General features: G+C 51.5%; 1 protein-coding gene across 1 annotated transcript in view; it reads left to right on the forward strand.

Moving 5' to 3' along the window:
• Positions 1 to 5,784: 5,784 nt before the first annotated feature.
• The window catches only part of FLII (FLII actin remodeling protein), a 30,560-nt gene continuing 17,211 nt past the window's right edge, over positions 5,785 to 19,133 (forward strand). Inside the window, exons 1-6 of the mRNA XM_029056703.2 lie at positions 5,785 to 5,931; positions 12,143 to 12,253; positions 12,433 to 12,504; positions 15,895 to 15,975; positions 17,393 to 17,478; positions 17,888 to 18,049. Of these exons, the coding sequence (XP_028912536.1) occupies positions 5,869 to 5,931; positions 12,143 to 12,253; positions 12,433 to 12,504; positions 15,895 to 15,975; positions 17,393 to 17,478; positions 17,888 to 18,049 (575 nt within the window). The 5' untranslated portion in view covers positions 5,785 to 5,868. The remainder of the gene's footprint in view (positions 5,932 to 12,142; positions 12,254 to 12,432; positions 12,505 to 15,894; positions 15,976 to 17,392; positions 17,479 to 17,887; positions 18,050 to 19,133) is intronic.

Below are 19,133 nucleotides of genomic sequence, written 5' to 3' on the forward strand. Positions count from 1 at the left end.
AATCAGGACGCGTCGAGTTCCCGCGCGGCCAATCAGGGCGCGCCGAGTTCCCGCGCGGCCAATCAGGGCGCACCGGGTTCCCGCGCAGCCAATCAGAGCGCCCTTCAACGTTCTAAAATATAACGTCAAGGAGCCAATCACCGTCCTTCCCCTCCGTGGCCTCGGGGCTCTGAGCGGCTTCGTTTGACGCCTGACTTTCCCGTTAAAGGGACCGGACCGACTTCGCATGCTGCTAGGGGGAGGGACCCCTTTTGGACTCACTCTTGAAAAAGATCACGGTCCCAAAGAATAGTTATTTTGACTAAAAATAAGTAATGACGGCATTTAAGTGCTTAGTATGTGCCAGGTACCGGGGTAGAAACAAGCAAATAATAACACTGGTATTAGTTACGCGCTTACTATGTGCAGAGCACTGTTCTAAGCGCTGGGGGAGGTATCGGGTCATCAGGTTGTCCCTCGTGAAACTCACAGTTAATCCCCATTTTGCAGATGAGGTAACCGAGGTCCAGAGAAGTGAAGTGACTTGCCCACAGTCCCACAGCTGACAAGTGGCAGAGTCGGAATTCGAACCCTTGACCTCTGACTTCCAAGCCCGGGCTCCTACCAGTGAGCCACGCTTGCTTCTCAAATCGGGTTGGTCAGAGTCCATGTCCCACATGGCGCTCACAGTCTTAATCCCCATGATACAGGCGAGGTAACTGGGGAGCAGGGAAGTTGTGAATGGCCCAAGGCCTCACAGCGGACAAGTAGCAGAGGCGGGATTAGAACCCGTGACCTTCTAGGAACTTAAGATGGGCGAATTAGTGTCCGTGAAGTGATTGGAAGGCTTAAATGTAAGAATGAGCTGCCAATGTAAGAAAATGTAGGAACCAAGAACCAACCCCTCTTTTCTCCCCCTCTAGACTGTGAACTCGTTGTGATAGGGATCGTCTCTCTTTATAGCCGCATTGTACTTTCCCAACCGCTTAGTACAGTGCTCTGCACACAGTAAGCGCTCAATAAATACTATCGAATGACTGAATGAATTGCCAAGACAATAACAAACAGTATTCTTTTAGAGGAAACCCCCCCCCTAGGATTCGGAGCATTGCATCAACTCAATACGCCAGTTTACTGAAAATTGGACTCATCCTCCATTGCCTCTTGAGGGGTTCAGTTTTCCAGTGGCAGAGGAATTCCCCCAGAGCCAGGGTCACATTTCCCAGGTAGTACTTCCCTGGCTGCACCTCACAAAAAAATCAGTCCTGAATGTTTGTGTCATGGTTTCTTTGTCTTATGGTATTTGCTAAGTGCTTACTGGGTCAAACACAGTTCTAAACACTGCGGTAGCCCAGATTAATTAGCTCAGGCACCATCCCTGTCTCACAGTCCAAGTAGGAGGGAGAACAGATATCAAATCCCATTTTACAGTTGGGGAAACGGAGGCTCAGAGAAGTGAAGTGACTTGCCCATAGTTGCAAGGCAAGCAACTGGCAGAGCCGGGATTCAGGTCCTACTGACTCCCAGGCCCTTGTTTCTCCACTACGCCACGCGGCTTCAAAGATTCTGCCTGATGTAAGCACCGGCCTCCAAAGAATAATATATCTTTCTGCAAGACCTGGCAGGCAGGGTGACGGAGTCCTTTTTAACACTACAGTTTTCATTGTGAGGCAGCACAGGAACTTCAGTGAATCTTCATTAAGTTTTTAGTTCTTAGAGCAGCTGCCCCAAACATACAGAAGAAATGGTCCTTGTCCCCTGATTGGCAGGAGGGTGGTTACCACCTGTGTTAGGGCTCAAGCAGGGGCAGCTTTCCTGGTTTACAGAATCCCCTTGATCTCCCCACCAACTGAGGTGTCCTAAAAGTGAAGTTTCCAGCAGTTGAAAGCAGCAGGTATTGGAAGAAACTCTACCGAGGCTCTGTGGGTGGAGAACTCAGCTATACTGAACTCTCCTAAGTGCCTAGTAGAGCGTCTGGCACATAGTAAGTGCTTTACAAAGACCATAATTATTGTCAGTATTATTATTACTCTGCAGACATAAATACCATTGATTGGGACACATTTACAGTTTTTATAAAATTCTTACATGCTCTTCTTCCGATTTCTTATTGGTCTAGTCTAATTTCTAGGTACGATGGCACTGAGGCTTGTAGGCCAAAAGGGCCCAGGCCCTAGGCTAAAGAGTCTGGGGAACACCCATCTACCATGATGACCTTGGGGTGGTTTTCAGGGATTCTTCTTTTTATCTGTAAGTCAACTTCTTAGAATCAATCCCTGCAGATGCAAATATTCACACAGTGAGGCAGATAGATATCACTGTAGGGTCAGAGTTGAGCCTAGTCTTTCTGCCTATGGTCTGGTCTCATTATCCTAATCACTACCCAATTTCAAAGGTTTAAAGTCATTTTACTCAGAGACCTCAAAACCTTGTTCAATATCAGGGCAGTTGGTTTTGGATCAAGGAAAGGGAAACGGAGGGATAGAGAAGAGAGGGAAGTTGGTTTGTTCAAGGTCATACAACAGGATCTAAGAATACCCTTCCTGCTTCTTGCGCTAACCCTGGGACCTGATCTCCAAATAGAAACAGTCACAGATTCATTCTCGGGCATCAACTGGGATTTAGCATATGAGCCTGATGGTATAAAATGCTCTAGCAGATGGCACAACTATTTTTCATTTACTGCTCTATCCTGCTACAGTTAGCCTAACTCATGATTAATTTTTTAGACAAATTCAACAAAATACTCTTCCTGAAGCAGTGAAACCACCACATTACTCCTTATCCTCCAGGATCACAGACATCTTTTGATGGTATCAGTCATCCAAAGTACAGGACTAGATGCACAAAGCAAGGCATGACTTACTGTCCTGAAAGAGCAGCAACATGGAAAATAAACCAGAAAGTAATCAGGCCTGCAATTAGTGCTGGAGGTTCCTATGCCAGTTTCTCTTTCTATCTACTTATATGGGGGGAAAGTCCTGCACAGAACTGAATCTAACAGCTAATAATAATAATAATATGGTATTTGTTAAGCACTTATTATGTGGTAAATACAAGTTCATCAGGCTCACAGTCTAAGTAGGAGGGAGAACAGGTTTTGAATCCCCATTTTGCGGGTGAGGTCCAGAGAAGTGAAGGGACTCTGCCAAGGCCGCACAGCAGACAAGTGGGGGAGCCAGGATTAGCACTCAGTTCCTCTGACTCCCAGCTCCGTGTTTTTTCCATGAGGCCACGCAGTTCCCGGGTGATGGAAAGAGAATGTGAGCCCCTTGAGGGGGTGGTTGTTTTTTCCTTGCTTTTAACGTCTGGTCAGGGAGGCAGTGCAATAAAACTAGAGTGGCTGCTACTCTTTCCAGGTGGATTAGGCCTAGTCCCTTTGACAGAACCAAAAGTTGTGCAACTGAATGGACAAGCACACCTGCTGTGGACCAGTCCACCAGGACGCCAACTCCAGAGGGGGGTTTCCCCTCTCTAGTTTAAGAAAACACCATTAGCATCGGTCCAACTCCAACTGCACAGGAGTAAGGAAACAGAAATAGAAACTCCAAGGCGGTGATGCATCTCCCAATCCCTCCCGCTTACCACATCTCAAGGCGCTTTTCCGCTTTTACTCATTTCTGGGATGAATGGGTTCCCTCTCCTCAGATAAGGACTCACGGACCAGGAGAAGCAGCGTGGGCTCAAGGAAAGAACGTGGGATCTGGAGACAGAGGACCAGGGTTCTAATCCCCGCCCTACCACCTGCCTGCACTTGGATCTGTACCCAGCCCCGCAGCACTTATGTCCATATCTATACTTTATTTATTTAAATTTAATGTCAGTCTCTTCCTCTAGACTGTAAGCTGGTTTTGGGCAAGGACCTCTCTACCATCTCTGCTGTACTGTAGTCTTCCAAGCACTTAGTACAATGCTCTGTACAGAGTAAATTGTTCAGTAAATATCACTGATTGATTGTGACTTTGGACAAGTCGCTTCACTTGCCGGTGCCTCAGTTTCCTCTTCTGTAAAATGGAGATTCAATATCTGTTGTCCCTCCCCCTTGGGTTGTGAGGCCCACTTGGGACAGAGATTTGGTCTGGGCTGATTAAACTGGATCCGCCCCGGGGGCATCGCACAGTGCTAAACCTGAAGTAAGCGCTTTACTATTGACCCACAGTGGCCCGTATTTCTGGGGTCATAGCCTGTATTCCTGCGGGGTGTGTGTGTGTGTGTGTGTGGCCTGTCTTCCTGGGGTCGTGGCCTGTAGTTTGGTGGGCGTGATCAGTATTTCTGGGATGTGTGGGCTGTGTTCCTGGTGGGGTGTGGCCTGTATTTCAGGGGTCGTGGTCTGTATTTCTGCGGGGGGTGTGGGCTGTTCCTGAGTCAGGGGTCGTGGGTTCTAATCCCAGCTCCGCCACTTGTCAGCTGGGTGACTTTGGACAAGTCACTTCCCTTCTTATGTGCCAGGCATGTGGCTCAATGGAAAGAGCCCAGGCTTGGGAGTCAGAGGTCATGGGTTCGAATCCTGTCACTTAGCTGTTTGACTATGGGCAAGTCATTTCACTTCTCTGAGCCTCAGTTACCTCATCTGTAAAATGGGGATTAATTGTGAACCTCACATCGGACAACCTGATTACCCTGTATCTACCCCAGCGCTTAGAACAGTGCTCTGCACAGAGTAAGTGCTTAACAAATACCAAGGTTATTATTATTATGAAGCAGCGTGGTTCAGTGGAAAGAGCCCGGGCTTGGGAGTCAGAGGTCATGGGTTCTAATCCCAGCTCTGCCACTTGTCAGCTGTGTGACTTTGGGCAAGTCACTTCACTTCTCTGGGCCTCAGTTCCCTCATCTGATTAGACCGTAAGCCCGTCAAACGGCAGGGACTGTCTCTATCTGTTGCCGACCTGTTCATCCCAAGTGCTTAGTACAGTGCTCTGCACATAGTAAGCGCTCAATAAATACTATTGAATGAATGAATGAATCTGTAAAATGTGGATTAAAACAGTGAGCCCCACATGGGACAACCTCATCACCTTGTATCCTCCCCAGTGCTTGGCACAGAGTAGGTGCTTAACATATACTACCATTATTATTCTCTGGGCTTCAGTTACCTCATCTGGAAAATGGGCATTAGGACTGTGAGCCCCACGTGGGACAACCTCATCACCTTGTATTCCCCCCCAGCACTTAGAACAGCGCTTTGCACATAGTAAGCACTTAATAAATACCATCATTATTATTATTTCAGGGGATGTGGCCTGTATTTCAGCGGGGGTGTGGGCTGTGTTGCTGGGGGGGGCGAGGTCTGTATTTCTGAGGGGGTTGGGCCGTGTTCCTGGTGGGGTGGGACCCGAATTTCTACGGGGGTGTGGGCCGTGTTCCTGGGGGGCGAGGCCTGTATTTCTGAGGGGGGAGTGGCCTGAATTTCTGCGGGGATGTGGGATGTGTTTCCTGGGGGGGCGAGGCCTGTATTTCTGAGGGGGGGGTGGCCCCGTTCCTGGTGGGGGGGGGGTCTGTATTTCTGGTGGGGTGTGGCCTGTATTTCTGAGGGGGTGTGGGCTGTGTTCCTGGGGGGCGAGGCCTGTATTTCCGAGAGGGTGTGGCCCCTGTTCCTGGTGGCGTGGGCCTGTATTTCTGGTGGGGTAGGGCCGTGTTCCTGGTGGGCGAGGGGTATATTTCTGCAGGGGTGTGAGCCGTGTCCCTGGGGGGTGTGGCCTGTAATTCTGCGGGGGTGTGGGCGGAGTTCCTGGGGGGCGAGGCCTGTATTTCGGGGAGGCGGGGGTGCGTGGGCCGTGTTCCTGGTGGGGCGGGGCGGGGCTGCAGGCTCCTGCTCGCCTCCTCCGGCACTGCCGGGATCCGGGCCTCGTCCTCTTCTTCCTCCTCCTCCTCCTGGGGCTGGAGCGAGCAATGGCCGCCACCGGCGTCCTCCCCTTCATCCGAGGCGTCGACCTCAGCGGAAACGACTTTAAGGTGAGGTCGCCGGAGCCCCTGCCCGACCCCCGGTCCCCTCCCCGGGGCCTAGGTCGCAGCCCCAATTCTTCAGCGGCCTGCTGCCATCGGACCCCATCCGACCCCTCACCGGGCCCGCGGCCTATAAACGGACGGACACTTTCTCCCCCCTGGAGAGGAAGGGAAGTGACTTCCCCAAGGTCACGCAGCCAATGCTTGGCGGAAGCGGAATTGGAACCCAGATCCCCCGGAGAGGCTGCCCCTTCTTCATTCATTCGGTCGTTTTCATTGAGCGCTTACGGCGTCCGGAACACTGGCCTAAGCGCTTGGAGAGGACAGCGCTGCGATCTCGTTAACGAGGTGTACATCCCCCCTGATCCGGCCGGCGCTTAGAACAGTGCTTGGCACGTAGTAAGCGCTGAGCAGAGACCAGCAGAATTAATTTAGCTCGATGATGTTGTCTGGTTTCGTTTTGTTCTCTTTTGCTCTGCTGTCCGGCTCCCCCGTGGAGACTGTGAGCCCATCATGGGGCTCTAGCTGTTGCCCAGTTATCCATTCCCAGCGCTTAGTACAGTGTTGTGCACATAGTAAGCGCTCAATAAAGACTGGAATGAATGAATAGGTGGGCTTATCTTCGAGAGGGGACTTACCGAAGCTTTACTGAAGGCACACCTCCTCCAGGAGGCCTTCCCTGACTAAGCTCCCCTCTCCTCCCACTCCCTTCTACATCGTCCTGACCTGCTCCCTTTCTTCATCCCTCCTCCCAGCCCCGCGGCACTTCCATCCCTATCTGCCATTTATTTATATTAATGTCCGTCTCCCTGCCCCCCCAGACTGAAAGCTCGTTATGAGCAGGAAATGTGTCTGTTAATTGTCATATTGTGCTCTCCCAATTGCTTAATTCAATGCTCTGCCCTCAGTAAGTGCTCGATAAATACGAATAAACACATATCCTCATTTTACCGTTGAGGCAACTGAGGCCCAGAGAAGTTAACAATAATAATAATTGTGGTATTCGTTAAACGCTTACTGTGTGCCAGGCATTGTACTAAGCGCTGGGATGGATGCAAGCAAAGTGACTTGACCAACGTCACCCAGTTGGCGGAGCTGAGATTAGAACCCAGGTCCTTGTAACTCCCTGGCCCGTTTTCCCTCCACTGGGCCATGCTGCTTCCCTGCAGAGAAGTGTCTCTGTAGCTAACGTCTCCTCACCAGCTAGGTTTGGATATGACTAGTTACGTCCTCGTCACTGAGACGTCGTTTATTATGGGTCTGGCTGGCCTGTTCAAAGATGACACTGTCTTTATTCCCTGGGAACAGCCAAGCTGAATTGGGTGTGGGGTTTTAAACAGATGTCACTGAAAGGAAGGTGGAATCAATTTTCTTGCTAAACTGCGTACGTATTTATGTCTCAGTGTAGTATTTATTGAACCCAGAGTGGGTAGAAGCCACTTTTCAACACAATTATTTTATATCTACACCAGTGCTTAGTACAGTGCCTGGCATAGTAAGTGCTTAACAAAGGCCATAAAAATTAATTAAAAAAAAAAGACGGGTGGTGAGCTCATATAATTTGGGTGCTGGGAACTAATTGGGGAAGGCTTAATAAAAGCGTTGGATGTTAAGGAGAGAATTGAATGTGGAAAGCACTGGAGTCAATTCACTTTGGGGGGTGAGGGCGATCCAGGCTAGAGGAACAGTGTGGACAAGGTACAGGTAGAAGCTGAGCTTGAGAGGAATAATAAAAATAATACTAATGATAATATCTACCCCAGCTTAACAAATACCAACATTATTATTATAATACTGTGGTATGCTAACCCCTTATTGTGTGCCAAGCACTATACTAAGTGCTGAGGTGGATACAAGATAATCAGGTCCCGTGCGGGGCTTACAGTCTAAATAGAAGGGAGAAGAGGTAATGAACCCCTGTTTTGCAGGTGAGGGAACTGAGGCACAGAGAAGTTGTGACTTGCCCAAGGTCACAGAGCAGGCTGGGGTTAGAACCCAGGTCCTCTGACTCCCAGGCTGGTGAAGGAAGCTGAGGAATAAAGAGCCAAGAGAGCATATATGTAAGCTGGAGGGAGTTTGTGAAGAGTCGTGAATATCTACAACTACATGTGGGTATCTCTAGCTCATTTTTCAGCTAAATGTACAGGTGGGTTTCCCGGCCTACATACCCCAGGGCATCTTGACTTCTAACCTGGTCACCCTACTTCAGTGATTTCCCATTAGAGATTCGAGTCTACCTTTCCATTTTTAATTTGCCTGAAGAAAGGAGCTTGGTCTGCTGGAATGGCTTAAATGCGGAAGCAGGAGGATGGACTGACAGACCTCTCGAGGGCCCCTGCTAACTTGATGGTTCTTTATAAGCTGTCAAAGGAGGGACTTCAGGAACATAAAGAATAATTGGGCCGAATAACTCTCTGTTGTTGAATATCTTTCTCTTGGCGTTTAGTGAAGTGCTCTGGATCCAGGAAGCAGCGTGGCTCAGTGGAAAGAGCCCGGGCTTGGGAGTCAGAGGTCATGGGTTCGAATTCCGGCTCTGCCACTTGTCAGCTGTGTGACTGTGGGCAAGTCACTTCACTTCTCTGTGCCTCAGTTACCTCATCTGTAAAATGGGGATTAACTGTGAGCCTCACTTGGGACAACCTGATTACCCTGTATCCACCCCGGCGCTTAGAACAGTGCTCTGCACATAGTAAGCGCTTAAAAACTACCAACATTATTATTATTAATAAATACTGTCACGACTTTTAGACCTCCGCCGCTGGTCCAAGGGAAGGGGCTCCGCTCTGGAAGTCAAGAGCTCTGGGTTCTAGCCGCAGTTCCCAGGCCATCAGCGGTGAAGGTTTCTGACCAAAGATCCACCTAGGGCATTCCGCGAGGTGGACGGGCCCCATAGAAATCCTGACGAATAGTTGGCTAACGTGCCAACTGAACCGCCTGCCAGGACGTGGTGATACCCCTCTATGCTACGTCGTAAGTTCTTAAGTCGTAAACGTGCCGCACCCCGTCCGCCTGTTTGCTTGTTGTGCTCTGTCCCCCAGCGGGACCACAACTGGCCAAGGGCGAGGGAGCCCCAGTGGTGTTGCACTATCATCCGTTCCCTCATGCCGAGTTTCAGGATCCCGGCTCATCTGTCGTTCCCAACAGGACGCGCCACCCCGATATCTCCTAGGAGTCCACAATGTGCTGGGTATTATTCAGAATATGCATGGGACTCCAGGCCAAGCGAAGCAAAGACTGTCTTGGACATCATTTTAAAGCAGGACATATTTTCAGCCCATCAGAACGTTGACTTTGGGTTGTCCGTGTGTTTGACACTATATGAGGGCCACTCCGAGGTGTGGGCGCCGGGAATTTTAGAGCTCTGCTGCCCCGTTTCCAGGTTTCCCAAAGGTTATTTTGTCGTATTTGCCAGGCCTGGAAGCTTCATCCCGTCAGGTTGCGTTCCTGTGTTTTCAATCATATTTCTTTAGGTAAGGGGGAGAGGGGCTCTGCTTGGCCTTTTAAATGTCCAGCAGACCCCTCAGCTGTCTTGGGTGGTTTAGGATTTATTCTGCCCAGAAGCAGAGGGGTGGACTAGATGACCTTTCACTTGCTGCTGAGGAAGGCGTGCAGCCCAGGAGCCAGAAGGCCTCAGTTCTAATCCCAGCTCTGCCATTTGCCTGCTCTGTGATCTTGGTTAAATCACTTAATTTCTCGGAGCCTCATCTGTAAAATGAGGATTAAATTCTCGTTCTTCCTCCCATATAGACTGCTAGACCTGTGTGGGTCAGGGACTCTCTCCAACCTGATTATCTTGTTTCTAGCACAGTGCTTGGCACCCAGTAAGAATGCTGCAGTTATTATTATTCCAAGGGCACTCTGGCTCTTTTAAGCTCTTTGAAGTTAGGGATCTTGCCTACTAATTCTATTGTACTCTTCCCAAGTACTCAGTACAGTACCCTGATCAGAGTAAACACTCAGTAAATACAATTGATTAATTGCCAGTGCTAAATCTAATTAAATCAAGATCAGTCAATGGTATTTATTGAGCATGTACAGTGTGCAGAGCACTGTACTTAGCTCATGGGTGAGTACAGTACAACAGAGTTAGTAGACACATTCCCGGCCCACAAGGAGCTTCCAGTCTAGAGGGGGAGACTGTCATTAAAATAAATTATGGCTATGTACACAGGCCTCGTGGGGCTGAGGGAGGGATCAGCTCCTTAAAGGACACAAACCTGAGAACAAGAGTGACGCAGAAAGGAGAGGGAGTTGGGGAAAATGAGTCCTTAGTAGAGGGAAGGCCTCTTGGAAGAGATCAATCAATCAGTGGTATTTGAGCGCTTATTATATGCAGAGCACTATACTAGCACTTAGGAACGAACAGTACAACAGAATATTGCAGACACGTTCCCTGCCCATAACGAGCTCACAGTCTAGAGATAATAATAATAATGTTGGTATTTGTTAAGTGCTTACTATGTGCAGTGCACTGTTCTAAGCACTGGGGTAGATACAAGGTGATCAGGTTGTCCCACATGGGGCTCACAGTTTTAATCCCCATTTTACAGATGAGGGAACTGAGGCACAGAGAAGTTAAGCGACTTGCCCGCAGTCACACAGCTGACACGTGGCAGAGCCGAAATTCGAACCCATGAACTCTGACTCCCAAGCCCGGACTCTTTCCACTGAGCCACGCTGCTTCTCTTAGAGATGTGATTTTAATAAGGTTTTGAGGGTGGGGAGAATGGTGCACTGTCGGATATGGAGAGGGAGTTCTTAATTAAAGTTAGGTCCTCCTCTAGACTGTAAGCTCGTTATGGGCAGGGAATGTCTGTTTATTGTTATAATGTACTCTCCCAAGTGCTTAGTACAGTGCTTTGCACACAGTAAGGACTGAGCCTTCCCCAATCCCTCCCTTTCAAGCAGCGTCTGCCTTACCTAGAGCTCCCGGGCTGGGCACTGTCTCTGAGCGGGGCAGGGAGCGGGGCCTCGGCCTCACGATCCCCTCTTAGAGTGGAAGAACCTGCGTCATGGTTAAAGAATGTGGCCTGAGGAGGACTGCGTGTCCAGCGGCAGGTCCGGGGGGAGGTGTCCGGGGCACTCTCCGGACTTCTGGGTAGGGACAACCCCTAGTGCCAGCTACCCTGCTATTTCTGAAATTCTGCTGCATTAGATTTTGCTAAATCGGTAAAAGGTATATAAGCAAGTCCAGTACAAACATAATAATAGTAATAATAATGTTGGTATTTGTTAATCGCTTACTGTGTGCCAAGCACTGTTCTAAGCGCTGGGGGGATACAAGGTGATCAGGCTGTCCCACGTGGGGCTCACAGTCTTAATCCCCATTATACAGATGAGGTAACTGAGGCACAGAGAAGTGAAGTGACTTGCTCAAAGTCACATTGCTGACAAGTGGCGGAGCCAGGTTTAGAAAATCCTGACCCCCAAGTCCGTGCACTTTCCGCTAAGCTACGATGGTTCCACAGACCCCCTCATAGTTTTGGGTTTGGTTTTTTTTCCCACTTCTATACTATGTGCCAAGTAATATACTAAGTACAGTAGAAACGAGCTAATCAGGTTGTACACGTTCGCTGTCCCACAGTGGGGCTCACAATTTTAATCCCCATTTTACAGATGAGGTAACTGAAGCAAAGAGTAGTTGAGCGATTTGCCCAGGGTCACCCAACAGACAAGTGGCGGGGCCAGGATTTGAACCCAGGTCCTTCCGACTCCCAGACTCATACTCTGTCCACTAGGCACAAACCCGGTTGGTGGGGCCTCACTCTGCTGCCGAACCGCACAGGGCCTGGTAACAAAATAGATGTGACCAAATTGGGTCAAACCCAATTGATTTGTATCCACCCCAGCGCATAGTACAGTGCCTGGCACATAGTAAGCACTTAACAAATACCACAGTTATTATTATTATTTTTAAGGGGCAGGGGGTGGGCCTGGTGATCTGCAGGAGATGCCCAGTTAAGGAGGGGGGGATTGGGGAGTAGGCTAGCCCTCCTGTCTTTGCTTTTCAGGATGGAGGCTCCTTCTCCACTGTGGCCCCCTGAAGGGCAGGGGCCAGGGCTATTTTACCTACCCGGTGTGGTGCCCAGTACAGCACGGTGATCCTGACTGTGCCAACCATGGAGGTCAGGCATCTGTCACTTCCTTGGGGAGACTGGACCCCAGATGGGCCAGCTTGTCCCAGGATTCCCTAACCCACCTTCTCCTCCTTCATTCGCAGGGGGGTTACTTTCCCGAGCATGTCAAGTCTATGACCAGCCTACGGTGGCTGAAGCTCAACCGGACAGGCTTGTGTTACCTGCCCGAGGAGCTGGCCGCCCTCCAGAAGTTGGTAAGGATCCTGGCCTAGGCCACACGTTGTCCTCCGTGTCCCGGCCGAAGCTCCAGCCCGGGCCGCCGAGCTTCTGGAGGGAGGGGTGGTGATGTGGGGTCGCGCTGTCCGGGAGGAGGGCGAGAGGCGCTACCTCTGCTCCTCCAGAATAAAGCTGGCTTTGTTGCTTTCCCCGACAGGAGCACTTGTCTGTGAGCCACAACAGCCTGACGACGCTCCATGGCGAGCTCTCCAGTCTGCCCTGCTTGAGGGTGAGTGATCCGGCGGCGGCATTAACGTGGCATCTCGGGAGCCGCCCCCGGAGCCGGGCGGAGGAAGTGGCCCGGCTCGGGGTCGGTCCCTGCTTGGGGAGGTGTCAGGATAAAGGTCCTGGGGCAGCACGGGCTCTGTGAAGTGGCAACGGAACTAAGTTCCTTGGAGTCCCCAGGCTGCCGCGGCTTCCTTGTGCCCTAGCACTGGGAGCAGAATTTGGGATCTGATGGAGGATGCCCAATGCTAGAAGTCAGAAGGCCTGGTTTTGAATCCTCTGTTGCTACTAAGGGAACCAAAGGCTGTGGGGCTTAACCTCTCTGGGCCTTTACTTCCTTTCCAGCCTAGCACCCACTCATTCTCACTAGGCTGGTATCAGGAGGTGGTACGAAACTCCTGCCTTCCCAACTGTCCAGGGGCCAGAACCCCCAAGAGCAGGGGCTGAGGCTTCTGGGAGCCCAGCATTAGGCACCCAAGAGCAGGGGGATGGGGAAGAGCATGGAGGAACAGGAAGGAAAGTGCTATCCCAATTCCTTGCCCTGGAGTCAGCTGGCCATGGCAGCTGGGTCTTGTTTCCCTTTTCGCCCACCCCAGCTGCCACCCCCCTACGTGTATGTATGTATGTATGCATGCATGCATGCATGTGGGCAGATGTGAGGGAAGGGGCTTGGTCTTGGATTCCAGTGTTGGATTGCAGCCAACCTAGAGTCCTGAAACCTTAGAGATTCCATAGCAGCCCCCTCCATCCTTCCAGGACCTTGCGAAAGGAGGAGGGTAGTTCGAGCATCCACCTCCGCATCAAACAGAAACTCCTCACTGTTGGCTTCAAAGCACTCAATCACCTGTCGTCGTCCCCCCCGCCCGACCCTGCCTCACCTCCCTACTCTCCTACTACACGCACAAGCCACACACTTCACTCCTCTAATGCCAACTTTAGAGGAGTGGGCTGTGCCACTGTACCTCGGTCTCATCTGTGTCACCGCCAGCTTCTCGCCCGCGTCCTGCCTCTGGCCTGGAACTCCCTCCCTCTCTATATCCAACAGACAATTACTCTCTCCTCCTTCAAAGCCTTTTTGAAGGTAAATCTCTTCCAAGAGGCCTTCCCTGACTAAGCCATCCTTTCCTCTCTCCCACTCCTTTCTGCATCACCTTGACTTGTTCCCCTTATTCATTCCCCCTCCCAGCCCCACAGCATTTACATAAATATATGTAATTTTATTTAATTATATTGTCTGTCTCCCTCTAGACTGTAAGCTCATTTTGAGCAGGGAATGCGTCTGTTACTACATGGTACTCTCCCAAGTACTTAGTACAGTGCTCTGCACATGGTAAGTGCTCAGTAAGAACAGTTGACTGACTGACGGACAGGGAGGGCCTCGGGCTGTGGTTGGAGGCATCTCGACTGCCTTAGAGGCAGATTTCGTGTGTGTTGGGGTTGCGGCACTCCCTTTCCTAGCAGACTGCGCAGAACAGAGAAGCAGGGGTGGGACACATGTCCCAACCCCAAGGCTCTCTAGTTCAGATCACTTATTTTCAGCCCCCATGGTCTTGCAGATCATTAAAAAAAAAAATAAAAAAATCAGTAGCCCCCTAAAATTATCTTCAGATACCAAACTCACCCAACTGCTGTGTATCCTTTCATCTCCATCCTTTCCTCTTGCGCCCCACATCACTAGATTAAGAGAAGCCAAGCATCTGCCTCCAACAGATACTCAGTCGTCACAACCCAGATTCCCCAGAAAACCAAACTGTAGGCTGTAGAAAAAAGAGGAAGGGGGAATACTGCATTTCTTCTAGGGCTACTTTCTTCCTTCTTTGGGTCCTTGGGCAGGTGGGCCGGGCTTATTCCCTCCAACTGTCTCTGCCTCTTTAATCCCCATCGGAAAAACTGTTTTCTGGACTCCGTGTTTTAAAGTTGTAGGCTGCCCCATGACCACCACCATTCCACCCTGAGGAACCCCTGCTGAATTGGACCTTACCTTAATGCTCCTGGGCACTCACCTCTCCTGGGCCCTTTCAGCCTCACGGACTTCCTTGCTCCTGTGTTCTCCAGCTATAAGGAAAAGGAGGAGGCCTGAGACCAGGAAGGCAGTGGTGAAATTTGGACCTGCAGATCCAAAATGCTCTAAAGAGGAGTATTCTTATTGGCAAACCCCAGGACCATAGGCGTTGGGGAGAGATGGTGTCTAGCGGGAAGAAACTGAGCTCCGGGCGGCCCTCCTCCCTGGGCTCAGAAACTGGCCGGAGGGGTGGTCTCTTTCAACAGATGCTCTCACTGGAGCAGTCTGGAATCAATGCTTCTCTCTCAACCTGGGTCCTGGCCCTTGGAGTCACCTAGGGGAGCCTGACAGTGTGTCTGTCAGTCGGAGTAGCTGAGTTCATTCCGGGGGAAATGAGATAAGCAGCAGTAGCCTGCTCTCTCTCTGGGCCTCTGTCCCAAGCTGATGCAGTGGCTACTGTCTTTTGAGCCCTGCTCCCCCAAGAGTCATGGCTAATCTCCTCTTCCCTCCTCCTCCACCCTCCTCCCCCTTTCCCCTTCACTGTTTCCTCAGCCTTGTCTTCAGCCCCAGTTGGTTGGCTCGTAGCTCTGTCCATTTTGCCTCTGGGTCTGGGCCTGAGAGAGAAAAGGAGGAAACTGGGGTTTCCCTGGTGGGTGGTGCACTTCTGGGCGGATCCTGGGTGGACTGGCAGGAATTTGCAGTTTGGTCGGGCCCAAGAACAACGAGGCCAAGAGTTGCTAGCCGAAAGGCAGTAGTCCCCTGCGGCCGGGTCAGGGCCCCGAGGAGCCGGGCTGGGCTCTATCTGTCTGGTTGGTGTCTGGGTTCTCCCCTGGTGCCTCCTTTTGGCTTCCCGCCTGAACCCGAAAGCCTTATGTAAATATCTGTAATTTATTTATATTAAGGTCTGTCTCCCTTTCTAGATGGTCAGCTCATTGTGGGTAGGGAATGCATCTGCTTATTGTTATATTGTACTGGCCCAAGCGCTTAGTACAGTGCTCTGCACACAGTAAGTGCTCAGTAAATATGATTGAATGAATAAATGAGTCCATTAGGCTTGACCCCTCTGACCTTGCCTCTCCAATGCCTGCCGGCTGCCCTCCCTGGGAGTGGCTGGGCCCGATAGGGTCACTTTGGCTGGTTTCTGCTCTACAAGAGTCCTGCTCAGAGTGCTTTCCGCCATCCTCCGCCCCGCGCCCTCCCTCTTTCTCCGCATCCCCGCTCCTCCTGCCCTCACTGCCAAGGCAGTCTTCTCCCTGTCCAGGATGGGCCTCTGAGCCTGGTCCAGCCGGGAGTGGGAGGAGGAGGTGGGTCGGAGGGACCGATTTTGACGTTCCCTGCTTGCTCCAGGCTTGGAGCTCAGAGATCCCAATACCTTTTTTCCCTTGTTTACAGGCGATCGTGGCTCGAGCAAACAGCCTGAAGAACTCTGGAGTCCCCGACGATATCTTCCAGCTGGATGACCTCTCGGTGCTGGTAAGTGGCCCCGGGCCCCCCGGCAGGAGCAGCGGTGGAGTGGCTTCCACCCGGATCGGCCCTCCTTGGGTTCAAGCATGGGTCAAGCTTGGGAGAGTTGTCCCAGGGTTTTGAGCAGGTGCCCTGAGAGGCGAAGCTCTCGATGGGTCAGTCAGTCATATTTATTGAGTACTTACTGTGTGCAGAGCACTGTACTAAGTGCTCATACTGTACAACAATAAACAGTCACATTCCCTGCCCCCAGTGAGCTCACCCCGAGCATCCCCAGTCAGGCCCCTGCTGGCCTTGCGGGAGGACTTGAGCTCTCTCCCATCCACAAGTTCTATCCCGAGTGGGTGACGGCTTGGGTTCAAATATCCAAAGGACAGTAGGAATGGGCCTTGTGACCCCAGGCCTCCTTTGTCCCTGGACCATATTCTTCTGTCCTGTACAGATGCCAACCCAGGGCAGCCTAGTGGAAGGAGCCTGGATCTGGGAGTCAGGGGGCTGGGCCCGGGGCTCTAATCCTGCCTCCACCTGCTGTGAGATCTTGGGCAAATCACTTCACTTCCATGGCTTCGGTTTCCTCATCTGTAAAATGGGGTTTCATTATCTCTTCTCCCTCCCCCTTAGTCTGTGAGCCCCATGTTGGTATTTTCTTATGGTATTTGTTAAGCGCTTACTATGTGCCAGGCACTGTTCTAAGAGCTGGGGTGGATACAAGATATTTAGGTTGGACACAGTCCCTTTCCCACTCAGGGCCCACAACCTTAATCTCCATTTTACAGATAAGCTAGAGAAGCTAGATAAACTTAGAGAAGCAGCGTGGCTCAGTGGCAAGAGTCCGGGCTTGGGAGTCAGAGTTCATGGGTTCGAATCCCGGCTCTGCCACTTGGCAGCTGTGTGACTGTGGGCAAGTCACTTAACTGCTCTGTGCCTCAGTTCCCTCATCTGTAAAATGGGGATTAACTGTGAGTCTCACGTGGGACAACCCGATTACCCTATATCTACCCCAGCGCTTAGAACAGTGCTCTGCACATAGTAAGCGCTTAACAAATACCAACATTATTATTATTATTATAAGCTACCTGAGGCAAAGAGAAGTGAAGTGGATTGCTCAAGGTCACACAGCAGACAAATGGCAGAGTTAGGATTAAAACCCAGGTCCTTCTGACTCCCAGGCCCATGCTTAATTCCCTAGTCTGCTTAATCCACTAGTCCCCAAACACTTTACTGTGTGCAGAGTGCCGTGGTAAGCCTTTGGAAGAGTACAAGAAAGCACAGTTGGTTAGATACATTCCCTGCCCACAAGGAGCTTACAGTCTAGAGTCACAGTGCCCCTTTTGGTTATTCACTGTGCTTTCCTCGAACCCGGGTCCCGAGATGGGCAAGCCTCTCCACTCCAGGTCTCAGCCTGCCCCTCTGCTCCCGTCCCCAGGACCTGAGCTACAATCAGCTGACAGAGTGTCCCCGGGAACTGGAGAATGCCAAGAACATGCTGGTCCTCAACCTGAGCCACAATGGGTGAGGGTCCGGGGCTGGTCCTGGCCGGCTGCAGGGGGCCACAGGGCTTGGGGGAGGGTGGGTGGTGTGGCGGGGGGTTGGGGGGAAGGGGTGTGTGTGTGTCTGTGTATGTGTGAGACAGTGAGAGAGAGAGATCACCTTGTCCTCCCCAAACCCTCATCCTGCCTCAGCGCTCATTGCCTCCAGAAGAATGGTCAACTCAAAAGCCCCTCTATCAGGAACACGTTGAATCCTCCTGGGAAAACCGCTCAGATGGGATCTGAGCATTGCCATGGAGACAGGAAAGGGGAACCACCTCGTCCCATGGGGGTTGCCAGAGTAATTCCTCAGGCCAGGGTGAGGGGAGGGGCAGCCATCCGGGTTTACAGGTGGTGGGGAGACCCGATCGCCTTCCTCCTTGCCCCACCAGCATCGACAACATCCCCAACCAGCTCTTCATCAATCTGACGGATCTGCTGTACCTGGACTTGAGCGACAACCAGCTCGAGAGTCTTCCGCCACAGATGAGGCGGCTGGTGCACCTCCAGACACTGGTCCTCAACAACAACCCCCTCCTGCATGCCCAGCTCAGGTACTGCCTTCTCCGGTCCCCGCGGGTCGCAGGGTGCCGTTCTTATTGACCTCTGCCCTTTCCGTGGTTGGGATGTGAGACGAGAGCCTCGGAGGGGAGCACGAGGGAGCACTTATGTGCTAAAATTCAGGGGTTCGGCCCCTTCCCTGATGGTGACCCAAGAAAGTTGTTCCCATTCCCTTCAAGGGGCGGGGCTGTCCTGGTCCCCTCTTGGGGGAAGGTAGGGGGTCATGTACTCCAAGAGCCACCAGGACTGTGGGGTGGGGGATTTCCAGTAATAATAATTGTGGTTTTTGTTCAGCACTTACTATGTGCCATGCACTGTTCTAAGCACTGGGAAGATGATCAGATCCCACATGGGACTCACAGTCTAAGTAGGAGGGATCATAGGTTTTGAATAGGAGGGATCACAGGTTTCGAATCCCCGTTTTGCAGGTGAGGGAACTGAGGCCCAGAGAAGTGAAATGACTAGCCCAGAGTCACACAGCAGATAAGTGGCAGAGCGGGGATTAGAACCCCGGTCCTCCGGCTCCCATGCCTGAGCTCTTTCCACTAGGCCACACTGCTTCCAGGGGGAGAGAGCGGTTTTCCCCGTCCAAAGTCCCATCCTTCCCTTAGAAGTGAGTTGGGAGTGGAGAGTTGGCTCTCACTCCCATTCTCAGGGCACCAGGCCCAGGGTGGTGGAACTCCTCCCCTCCCACTCTGGCACCAGCCCGGCCCCCTGGAGAGGCGCCAGGCCCAGAAGACCTGAGTCCCCCAACTTTGGCTCCTGGAGACAGGTCTTTCCCTCTCCATCTCTCCTCAGCCTCTATCTAAGATGGGTGGATCAACCTGCTGTAATTAAGGAATCATTCATAGTAACTTGATGTTCCCTCTGTCTATCCATCTCTCTCCTGTCCATAATAATGAGCTTGGAAGTCAGAACGGCCTGGGTTTGAATCCCAGCGCCAACACTTGTCTACTGTATGACCTTAAGCAAGTCACTTCACTTCTCTGTGCCTCAGTTCCCTCATCTGTGAAACGGGAATTAAGACTGTGAGCCCCAAGTGGGTCGGGGACTGTGTCCACCCCCATTTCCTTGTAT

This window comes from Ornithorhynchus anatinus, chromosome 2 (genome assembly GCF_004115215.2).
Source record: "Ornithorhynchus anatinus isolate Pmale09 chromosome 2, mOrnAna1.pri.v4, whole genome shotgun sequence".
In the NCBI taxonomy this organism is placed as follows: domain Eukaryota; kingdom Metazoa; phylum Chordata; class Mammalia; order Monotremata; family Ornithorhynchidae; genus Ornithorhynchus; species Ornithorhynchus anatinus.